This window comes from Mya arenaria, chromosome 13 (assembly GCF_026914265.1).
Source record: "Mya arenaria isolate MELC-2E11 chromosome 13, ASM2691426v1".
NCBI lineage: Eukaryota > Metazoa > Mollusca > Bivalvia > Myida > Myidae > Mya > Mya arenaria.
In genome coordinates, this window is record NC_069134.1 from 39,046,740 (window position 1) to 39,059,315 (window position 12,576).

The 12,576-nt window shown below is 31.8% G+C and overlaps 1 protein-coding gene across 4 annotated transcripts in view; it reads left to right on the plus strand.

The window, feature by feature from the left end:
* LOC128214284 (cAMP-dependent protein kinase catalytic subunit 1) overlaps window positions 1-12,576 on the plus strand; it is a 185,824-nt gene that overhangs the window by 146,157 nt on the left and 27,091 nt on the right. For all 4 annotated transcript variants that reach the window (XM_052920673.1, XM_052920672.1, XM_052920675.1 and 1 more), the window contains 4 exons: window positions 2,029-2,090; window positions 3,277-3,405; window positions 5,706-5,804; window positions 8,477-8,559. In XM_052920673.1, coding sequence (XP_052776633.1) covers window positions 2,029-2,090; window positions 3,277-3,405; window positions 5,706-5,804; window positions 8,477-8,559 — 373 coding nt within the window. The remainder of the gene's footprint in view (window positions 1-2,028; window positions 2,091-3,276; window positions 3,406-5,705; window positions 5,805-8,476; window positions 8,560-12,576) is intronic.

The window sequence follows — 12,576 nt, forward strand, 5'->3', positions numbered from 1 at the left end:
GAAACTACCTTTACTGTTGTTCATTGAAAAATTGTATGTTTACCACACATATTGATGTCACAGAAAATGCAGAATTGACAGAGTGATCATCATTGTTTGAGTCCTCATTGAAAAATGAATAAAATTATCATATTTCAATTTCTTTTATCATGACTACACCCATCCAAGCATGTGGACACCAAGCAACTAGCATGTGTGAAAACGCAGACTAGAAACAAGTTTCCCACTTCCATAAAATGATACCTTTTTCTATTTGTAGATTGTCTTATAATTCTGGCAAAGAATTGTTTCAATTATGCAATGTAATTCACAGGAAGGTCAACCTGGTTCAAGAAGTCTTATTTCTTGAATTTTTACTATTTGAGTCAACAATGGCAGGTTTTTTGTGGGACCCATTCCCAAAGCCATATATTATATGCGATATTTTCTCCATTTTGACAAAAATCCCAATCTGAATTGTTTTAGTAATATTGTCTACTCGGTACTTGGTTCTGGGGACCCAAAAATGATACAGTTCCAAAATACAGCATGTGAGTGTCCTCAGATTTTTGTTGATTTCAAGATTTGAGGATATGCCTAGCAAATTGTTTCGGGAATTCGCTGGTTCACCAAATAAAATTTAAAGTTTGCCACTAGGGTCCATTTCCAAAATGGACAGAAAAAAGCCCTGTATTAAGTATTACTGTACTTATGGTTTAGCCAGATTTGAAGAAGGGGCAACACATTTTGAGTGAACTTTTCATGGCAAAATGGGATCACATTTATTTTTATAGCTATTTCATTAATACAATTAATTTAAGCTCTTAACCAATTATTGACATTTTAGTACTTTTTGCACAAATTTACATTATTTAAATATCTCAACAGATATAGTCAAAAAGATCAGAACAGCTAGAACGCATATGATTTCGTTCAAAGTTAAGAAAATGAAATTGAAACAGATATTTGAAGGAAAACCAATTTAAGTGCTATTTCCCTTTAAAAATGTATTGTGTCATATAAACTTAACATCAATCTGATGTATGTAAATTGTGAAACAAAACTAATTCACTTAACTTATTTCCTACAGTCTTCAAAAGTCATGACAGCTATTAATTAATGGCTGATCAATTTCCCTGCAGTTCAAAGGAACAAAATCACTCAAAAGTTACGTACTCTTTTAGTAAACAACTATAAATTAATGTACATTGCTTGAAAAGTTTGATCTGTTATCATGACTGTTAAAAGTCATCCATCAAGGAAGAAAGAGAGTTAACAACCATATCACACAAAAAGCAATGAATCTGGTATCCCCCTAAGTGCTAAAACTCAATAAGTTCATATAGTAATATTTGGCACTTACTGGATTTTTGCATGAAGATGTGCAAGAAAATGTCAACGTACATGCGTCAGATTTATTATTATTTAAAGATATACCTGTTTTTGATTTTTGACAAATCCATAATGTTTTGTCATCCATGCACAAATAGGTTGGTAATTCTAGATATAAATGAAAATGATTAATCCCATATTAGCCGTGTGACAAATTGATGCAGTTCATGGACCTGTAACTAGTTGCGTAATTCGTGCCAAAAAAATGGCATTTCTTAAGAGAATGAGGCGTTTTGGAGTAAAGATATTTGCCTTTATTGGTCTAGAACTCTATTACTGTAAGTTTGGAAGTCGGATGCATTAAAGATATATTGTTTATTGTTTTGATGCAAAAATCATGTGAAAACATTACTGTGCAAAATTTCTATTATTCATATGTTTGCCAATTTCAAACATGTTCTCGCGGATGCTGTTTCTGGTTGGAGTTTGCACCATTTCCGGATAGTTTGATTCACAATTTTAATACTTAGAATTAAGGGTGCAACAACGCAGTAATGTGAAAACGGCAACATGTGAAATCATGCAGTGAAAATGACAATAATAAATGTGTGTTCTTCTTGAGAATAAAATCACCTTTCTGTTTTTGAAGTTAAGACAAAGTGCATAAAATAAAGCTTTAGTCTCAAGTGCTATAATGATGTTGTGTTCTATTTTCAGTCAAGGAGTTTCTCGCCAAAGCAAAAGAGGAATTCACACAAAAATGGGATCATCCAGGCCAGGTAATTAATTGTTGTTTCCGTACTTATTTTACTTACTGCCAAAATGGCTTACAGTCATATGAAGTATGAAGGCTGATAAGCCCTAGGATTTCTGATCAGATGATTATTTTAGCGCAACAATGCAGCAATATATCTACCTTGTATGCTTTTTTTTAAGTTGATATGCACACATACTAAGGTAGAATGTGATGTAAATAGCAGTTTTGTAATTTTGGTTATCTTGAGCGAATTATTGAAAGTATTGAAATAATATAACTTTGGAGTACAAGCTCTTATTCGTACAATAAGTGATTGGCATCTAAATAATATCCAGATATTTGTCATAGAAAAAAGTTGACTCAATATGCTTGACATAAAAACTTGCATTTAGAATGACTTGAATTATGGTGATAATTAGCATTTGAAGATCAGTTTAAGCTTTATAATAAGATATTTTTTATTGGAAAACATGTTTACGCTTTAGAAAGTAATTATATGCTTACCAGTTACGTGAATAACTTGTCAAAAGATTGTAATTAAAACTCTATTAGTCACATGTTTGCATTCTCATGCAAATGATTATCATTATTTTGTTCTTTTGAATGTGCGAGATTGGCAAATGTGTGACGTCAAACATTAATAAATGACAAACTTTCAGCTACTTGAGACTGCTTTCAGATTGTTTGTTGCAAAAAGATTTTTACATAACTCCTTCAGCTAAAAACTGGCACTTCACACTATCATTAACATCTGAAATGGTTTTCTGTCTGGATCCTGAACTTGTTGATGATGATAAACTTGTTAAAGATGTCATACATGTTATGGATAAGGATACATATCCACAATATATATAATTTCTGTGGAGTAAAAGTTTTCAAAATTGCAAATGAAGACTCCTGCCCTTCTATTGTAAGCTTTTGCATGTTTGGGAGACAATTGACACGATATGACCTGTTAATCAAAATAGCCTCTCAAAAAATGATTGACCAATCGTTGTCCAGATACAGAGGCGCTTATTGGTCGATGCTGCTACCCGACATGACATCCGACAAAGCAGAAATACTTTGTTGTTTTTAATGTTAATTTCGCTTCATGTTTTCTTGTTTATTGGACAAGTTAAAATCGTAACAAGATGTTGAATTATACAATGTGTGTACATTATCTGGGAAAACTGCGCATAAACATATGTATACAATTTTAATTGCAGAACACAGCGGGCCTCGACGACTTCGACAGGATCAAAACTCTGGGTACTGGGTCCTTTGGTCGAGTCATGTTAGTACAACACAAGACTAACAAAGAGTATTTTGCCATGAAAATACTTGACAAACAAAAGGTGAGTGATATTTGTGTGCGTTGAGTGAAATACACTGAGCTAAATATTGCAAACCACGGGCACTTCAGAGGACTGAACAGTTGTTAAGATTGTTTTTTGCTCGGACATGCACACTTCAAAACAGTTGGATACACCTTAAAAAATGAATATATAAATGATAATGGAAACAATTTCAAAAGGGGTTTAAGCCCCTTTACCATGCTTAGGGCAAAAACAGACCTCCCCAGCTATTTCTCAGGATTGACAGTAATCAGCTGTTAGCACCCCTGTGTATTGTTTAATGGTTATTAATATGTATTTACCAAAATGAATATTCTATATATTGTATTTTGGTAAATACATACTTACCTTGTAACCAACACAAGTGTTTGAGGTTATATTTTGTCTACTGACCCTGCCGCTGATTAAGTCAACCAATTCACCCGATTAAAATCAGTAACAACTGACTGATGATTTACCTAAATAAAATTTGGCAGATTTTGAAAAAACTGCCGTTCAATTAGACAAAACATCAATTTGAACACTAAACTTCATAGAAAGCAGGTGATATAAAGTAATATTTTAAATGCCATTTCTATTAAATGTTATCAGGAGGTTAGTGCTGATTTATTGGTCCTATTACATTAATTTTCTGAGTTAATTATCACAATTTCATTCAAATCAGGATGCGATTATAGCTAATGATTATGATTCTGTAAGAATTTTTAACATAATGATCATATTACCTGTTCCTGTTTAAAAGACACCCCATTTGTCAATAGCAGTTGGATTGTAAATAACATAGCAAATAGAAACAGATCTTTTTAGAATGTTAACAAAACAACAGCGAAAGAATTGAATGAAGAATCAATACACTTTGCCTGTTTTAAAGGGACTTGCTCAATGACCTGTTTTTGTAAAATGCACTTTTTGTTTGTATGACAAAGTAAAGTTTGGCAAATCATTTGGAGTGTTTAAACTAAGATACTGATGGCTGAGACCCTTCAACAAATGTTTATATATGCTTGAATATTGTCTGAGGTGTATTTATTTTTGCAATTTCAAAGAGTAAAAAAGATAATAACATATGAAATTGCAAAAATAAATACACCTCAAGTGTAAAAAAATCTTCTGGTTCATGCCAGTACAGTCAAGGATAAGAAATAAAAACTGACAACAAAACCTCACGCCCACGAGGACCCAAACACAATCACAGAGATAACTTAACCTTTAAGCTTTTAGTTGAATTGCATTACTAACACTAGATTTCAAAGCTGTGGACTTCAAAGACAATATTCAAGCATATATAAACATTTGTTGAAGGGTCTCAGCCATCAGTATCTTAGTTTAAACACTCCAAATGATTTGCCAAACTTTACTTTGTCATACAAACAAAAAGTGCATTTTACAAAAACAGGTCATTGAGCAAGTCCCTTTAAAACAGGCAAAGTGTATTGATTCTTCATTCAATTCTTTCGCTGTTGTTTTGTTAACATTCTAAAGAGATCTGTTTCTATTTGCTATGTTATTTACAATCCAACTGCTATTGACAAATGGGGTGTCTTTTAAACAGGAACAGGTAATATGATCATTATGTTAAAAATTCTTAAAAATTCTTCAGAATAATGCATTACCGGGAAAAGTTATGGTGATAGTTATAATTGTACAAAGTAACATTTTTTTCAAATTCATTATTTTGTGGTTGTCTAAAGCATTGTTTATGTGGCCTTCATATTTTTATCAATAGGAGATACATGTTCAGTTTAAATTTTCCTAATGTTTTTAAAAAAGATGAATTATAATAGGGTTATGAGTACTGCCTTTTGTTCTGGGAGGTTAATTACTTTAGTAGATTTTTGCAGATGGCGCCTTGTGAAATCAATACCTGCAAACATCCTGGAGATTCGAAAGACTTCCTGGCTCAAAACACATTACTAATAACCCTTTTATTATATACATTCTTGGTTTAATCATTTAAAAGATTTGTTAGTGCATTATTAATTGCGTTTTGATAATGCACTATTTTGATATATGATGTCATTGTAACATGGTGCAATGATACTTATTTGTGATGCCAGCAAAGTGGAAGCCCTGCACTGGTAAAATGTCTTCCAGGCTTGCTCAAATTCTGAATTTTATATATATAGCAAGGCTTGTTCAAAATTTTCATGCTAAGCAATAGTATAAGAATTTGGGCTTGTTCATCCAAAAGTCTAATTTCGATGACCAACAATAACTAAGAAGGCATTACATCAAAAGCTTTAAAACAGTTATTTTTTATGACAGCTTATATTATTTCATTGTTTTTTTGCTCTCCATAGGTGGTGAAGTTGAAGCAAGTGGAACACACATTGAATGAGAAAAGAATCCTACAAGCCATCACCTTCCCATTTCTTGTTAGTTTAGAATATCATTTTAAGGTAAGTGTTGTTTATAATGTTTCTATCCGTCTAGTATTTTATTGGTTCAATGCGGGATGTTGTTTGACCAACCAGGCCTTAATAGGCTACACTTGAAAGAGCAAATATTTAAGTAAGATTACATCAGCAGAGTGACAATATTTTTATTATTGATTGTTTACTTGGTATTTGAAAGAATTCCTTGTTTAAATAGCAAATGAATTTGCAAAAAATGTTGGACGATCATTAAATTGTAATTATTAATAAATCAGTAAAATTCGAAATATTTTTTTTATAAATTACAGTTAAATTGGAACATGTACATATTTAGTTTTACACAGTTTGAGTTTACAACATTTCAGTACATTTCGTTTAAACAGCAAATAAATGGGCAAAAAATGTAATTATCAATAATTAAGCAAGATTTGAATGAAATTACAAATCATGGTTTAAGTGGAACATGTACATTTTCAGTTTTACGCAGTTTGAGTTTACGGTCAAACAATTTACAACATTTCAGTACATTTATTTACAAGCATCAAAAATGTTGTTGGCGCGTTTGGTATGTGTTCTGTTAACAACATCATATTGCAAGATATAATGGCACTAAAACACAATAATGTGCGATGTTTTACATATTTAATGTAGTGTTTTGATAAAATTGAACAGAGCTTTACTGTGAAGGACGTGGTAAAGTCATCATCTTATGACTCTCACTAAAATAACTTTAATGTAATAAACCTTGACATCTGGAACAAAATGAGCTAGCAGCATTCTTCAACATGTATATACCGTAAATCACTGTTCAGGTGTGAACGCCCAAGATTTCTATTTGCTTTTATTTTGAATGACACTTGATTTTATACATTTGTATTCTCATTATGTAGATATTAATGTTTATTTACATAATCAAAATTACCTGTGGTAAATGCAGATGAATACAAAATTCTTCGATAAAATCCATTAACCTAATTGCATTCATTTCAATATTGTTATAAACATGCATCTGTCTCAATTACCGTAAATCACTGTTTAGGAAGCTATCATAGATCACACTCAGGCAAAAAAATATGAGAAAATCATGAAAAAAAAATTAATACCACTAATAGCATCTACATGAGAGGCAGTGAAAAAATGTCAAGATCGGCAGCCACCATATTTATTTTGACAAATTTTATTGAATTGTGAAAATTGCAAAAGTTATTAAATAGTACAGCACATGTACTTAAATGACAAAAAATATTTAATTAACAATGGTATATGTGATATAAAGCATATAAACAGTAAATATTGTATTAAGTAATCAATAAACAACAATCTCATTCTTTCATCCCAATGTCACTCTGTACGAAGCCCTCAAATCATTTGTTTTCTCCGCGAATTATTTAAGCAACTTTTGTATATTTTACATAAATGTTCTCAACACTTTAGTTAAGTATTTTAAACATGTGGTATATTGGGATAAAATCACACATCGACAGTTCACAATGATGCATCATGTAAAAACTGTCGTCAAAACTATTGTACACTATCATACAGGCATTTTATTTATTTTGAATTGAGGGGGGGGGGGTTAAGTGTGTCCTATGCACAGTGATTTAAGGTATGTGATTGTTACAAAATGCTTACAAGTTTATGATAGGGCTTAATTTTTAAGTAAGCTGCAGTTTAAAAAAAATATTGATAAAGATTGATACAAAAACATATGAAGAACTTTATTTTACTGACAAATTGAAGGAATTGTAAAAAACCCACAAAGATTCTTATGCATTAAATTACGATCAATCTGTTATATGCATATCGTTTTTTCTGAGTAAACCATATGCATCACCCTTTTGTAACTGTTTGCATCATTATTATGCAATAAAAGTGTTATAACCTTCTTAATCACGATGAGTCATTTTTATAAACTACATTATTATTACGTAGTTTCTCTTGTAAACACATTTAAAGTCATTGAAATCAAATAAAATCCTAATAATACTTAAATGATTTTATTCATTACATTTTCTACTCTATCATGTTTATTTGATAAATGCTGTTCATCAGTTATGTTTTATTGTAGCTGTTTGAGGCCCTGTTTAACTGTACATTAGTGTGTCATACTATGTGTACAGTTTGCCAATGGATTTACCATTTTGAGGTTCTGAAGCATGATAAAGAAGCAGTGTTAAGTCCATCCAATCCATGATTGTCTGCTGACTGATTTAGTTGCAGGAACATAAATATGTATCATGTGACAAAACTGCTAAACGGCTGAACTATACCTGAACAAATTCTTAGATGCTACCAATGAGGTTAGACAGTTTCCAATAGGCACACATCAATTTTGATTTAAAACCCATTTTGAAAAATACAGTTGGCAATGCATTCAGTAGGGCGAGCGTTTTCCTTACATTCGCAAACTGTTTTGTTTTCTATCCCTGTTGCAACAAGCAGTGCATACACTACAAGCGGGGTTCCAAACAGCAAACGTTTTCCACAAACATGTTTACTAAACGCATGGCTGTTCTAGTAATCATGACATCATTTGATTGGTGCAAAATTCCAATGTGAACGCGCTTCGTTTGATTAACTCATTGACAAGCACGTTTTGCTAATTTTAGTTGCAAACAGTCGTATTATAAATGTTACATTTTTTACCTTTTATGTTTCTTTCCTATTTGTAGCTTTATTATTCCACTGTATTTCAGGATACCTCCAATTTATATATGGTGTTAGAGTTTGTTACCGGAGGAGAGATGTTCTCCCATCTAAGAAGAATAGGAAGATTTAGGTAAGAAATATATACACACACGAGCCTTGACCTTGGCTATACAATTTTCACTGCTTCAGGGTCATATTTACGTGTTTAACAGTATACATGAAATTTGTGTCTTATTTATTTATTTATTTATTTATTTATTTATTGATAAAGAAGATAACTAAAGATAAAAATTATTGATTATAAGATACCATTATTTTAGATGTAGATAAAAGAATATCAATTTATAGAAATGATACGCAATTATGTTTTCGAAGTTCCAAACTTTGTATTCTATTCACCTTGCTTCAAACGCATATTCCTTTAAAGCGTGCAAGAGAGTCCATAGTTAATATGGTAAAAAAATGTATATGGACAAAATTTATAACTCAAATTCTACAATTATTTCTTATTAAGAAATATTGAAGAATCTTAACACTGAGCAGACTTATTAAAACAGTGTAAACATTCTTTGTTGAGAAAAAATGGAGCTTCTCATTTGTTAGAGATGTAATTATATATTAGCTAGTGGGTATGATTACATTGCCAAGAAAAGTGGTATACAGCTAATAACATGTGGCATATGGCAATGTAAGATCTACTAGATCATACCTTCGATTTCTTCCTGGGGAAAGTTTCCAGGAAAGAAAGTCTTTAGGTTAAGCTCTAGTGCTGTAGAAAATGATTTCCAGGAAATTTAGAATATTGCAGTCAGGCAGGAAGAAATGGCAAAAAAATGTAGCAAATTTGTTGCAGTTTTTTTTTTGCACACATTTTTTTAATGTCCTTAAATCTGTCCTGAGTGACGGAAGTTAATGCTAAATATTATCAAAATGAAAGGGGAAAGTTGTATCACATTACTTTTTTCATTTGAATTTTATTGTATTTTAAAGCTTCACTCTTACAGATTGATTGTTTTGACAATTTTTTTTTGTCTTGGAATTGGCCAATTTTTGCGTAATTTTCTGGAATCCAATGATTTAAAACTGCTGGCAAAAGAGCAGAATGCAGGATTCATATTTGCGTTTAAAAATTGATGTTCTATAGCTAAAAGTGTTTCTTACCTACCATAGAGGCATTTAATTACCAAACAATTGATATCTGTTCTATTGTGAGTGATCTTATATGACTGAATTGAAGGCACTGATGCCACAATGAGCTGATTCTGAGAAAGACAAATAAAAAAGGTCAAAACTGTCAATTTGTAAGAGTATAGCTTTAAGTAAATGCAATTATTGAAATAGATTTTTTTTTCTGCTCTACTTCTATGTATATACACAAGGAAACCAGATTCTCAAAATGCAGTTGTCACCTTATCTAATCTAATATACCGTGTCATAAAGGTACTTCTATTGGCAAGGACTGGCAAATCTCTCTTCCGGAACTCAGCGGGGAGAATTGATCAGTCTATCTAATATAAGTGTCGGGATTTAGATCTAGCTATATTTAGTGGAAACTATAGAACGACATGACAGTGAAATCAATAGGCCTCGCTGAACAAATGAAAGTGACATTCTTTTGAAACAGTAGGATTAATGAGACCAAGTTCCTTTATGCTTGTTTATAGGGTTCTGGTCTTTAATGGATCCATTTGAAGATTCCTATTTATATATAAAACATGCTTGTTTGTTTACGCTATAAATTAAACTTCGAGATCGTTTATCTCCAATGACATTTTCGAGGTCCAGGTCTATAAACGCATTGTCTATTAGATCAGATCTCCTTTTAGCCCATGCTATTTTTGTTGTTAAACTTTATTAGGAACGTTAAGCTATAAGAAACGTCTGTGGCTTGAAAGTGGTACAGTTAAACACAAACCAACAAGCAAACCTAAGCGCTGATAAAAAGTAAACCATAGTTGCTGGGCTTAATTCAAGATTAATTTTATATGGTTTGATCTTTTTAACATTCAAAGCCTAATTCACTCCTGTTAAAACGTGTAAAAACAGTTTAAAGGTTGTTGAACCCATTATTTTTCTGATTGTTTGAAGCAAGGTGGATGTTTGTTATCTTGTTGCTTGATCTGACATATAATTATTTACTTTTATATAATATTCTATGTTGATACTGAATTATACAAGTCTATTTTTAAACTGTCCGAAATTGAATGCAATATTTTATGACTTTTAGGTAATGGATTGCTTAACTTTATATGAATTTTGTTATATATACATTTATGCTTACAAAGTTTATTTTAGGCCTGAACTTCACACATATAAACAGTTGTTTCTTTCTGTTTTGAACATATGCTTACATACCTTCTTTTTTTAAACTCAATCAAAGTCAAAGAGACATTTTTATACAATAAGGGGCAGTATTCATAAAGTCATTTACTAACTTATGTCGTTTTCTTAAAATTTTCATAGTCAAATTAAAAGAAATGTATAGGTGTTTTTAAACATTTAAGTAAGTTTTTTTCAATAAGGTCAATGAAAACAAAGCATTTTGGAAATCCTTTAGTTCTTATTTTAAATGACTAAAGAGATACTAAAAGATAGAAAATGACTTGAGAAATTTTATGAATACTGCTCAACAGTTACAATCAGAGAAAAAAAGACGTTATGTATAAGCATATGTTGTTTTTTGAGATTGTGAAAATATTTAATACTTATATTTAATATGTAGTCTTTTTGGTTGGTTCTTGAATATATTTGCACAATATGCCAGCATTTTATTTTGGTATAAGCAAAACCTAAATGCTGACTCATATTTAAATCTGAATTGGACCAGAAAAGAGTCAACTCTGTTTATAAGGACTTTGAATGTAACAAAACACTACATGTAACAAACAAGTTTTAAGTGTCCAGAGGTGACGGAGTTTACTAAAGCTGTTAGTTCAATTTAGCACTTTGGTTATACACTTCACTTACTATAACGGGAAATTTCTCACTGTATCTTCAGTTTATATCAAGTTGCAAGCTACTGATAGGAAATCGATATCAAGCAGCTACATGTACTTTGTCGGACTTAAGTCACTGTTTATTGTATTTATATGTTTATGTAAATAGTACAGATTGAATATAAGGCGACATTGTACATGAAGACTTGGTTTTCGTTCAACCGTGAAATGTTTACATAAAATTTGCTATAAAAGTAGTTTATATAGATGTATGTACTGATAAGTATGTAAAATAGTCAATTTATAAGTTCATGAACCAACCAGCAGGCTAATTGTGCATTGATATTGGGCACAAAACTTTGTTTGTTTTTCAATTTCCTGGCCAGAAAGTATAGCATAGTGCGTGATTGTTTTTTTTTTAAGTAAAGTTGTTTCTAATATCATTTTTACACTAAAAACTGTCACGATTTGATCAGGGTACATTTCAATGTTGTTTTTTTCCACTTTTAAAGGAATGGTGGGGGGGGTGGGTCGGGGGGGGGGTGCTCTTTGATAGGGGAAAAATAGCCCTATAAAGACCGAAAAATTTTGGCATCTATCCGGCACAAGAAATTTCTTAAAACATTTCGCAAAAGGAGCAAATTAACAGTTGCTGACATAAAAAATTGGGGTCAGGGTAAGACGGGAAACTGAAAACAAACATTATTTTTTGTTAAGCCTAATTGTATAGTTTGATACATATATATATATATCCCTTGAATGCGTCAGATGCTTGTGTTATTATGCCTATGTTATTATGCAGTGAGAGTCATTCCCGGTTCTATGCGTCCCAGATTGTTCTCAGCTTTGAGTACATGCATTACCTCGATGTGACCTATCGCGACCTGAAGCCAGAAAATATTCTAATAGGGCCGGATGGCTATGTGGCCGTAAGTGGCAGGACCCTCTGACACTAACTCCCAGGCAGTTGACAATTGGGACCAGACCCTGGGGCTTATACACATCATCTAGAATTTTAAGCAGGCTTTTGTCTTTATATTCATTTGGGACTATTTTAACTCAACCTTTTTTCTGTATTTTGATTTTGGAACTAAGCTTAAGCAGACCTTCCTTTGTTAGTATCTTTCGGATCTTCGGATATTTCTATCTCAAGAAGGCCTTTGCTGCATGGATAAAGAGGTCCTTTAAATGCCAATTTAAAGCTGCGTTCT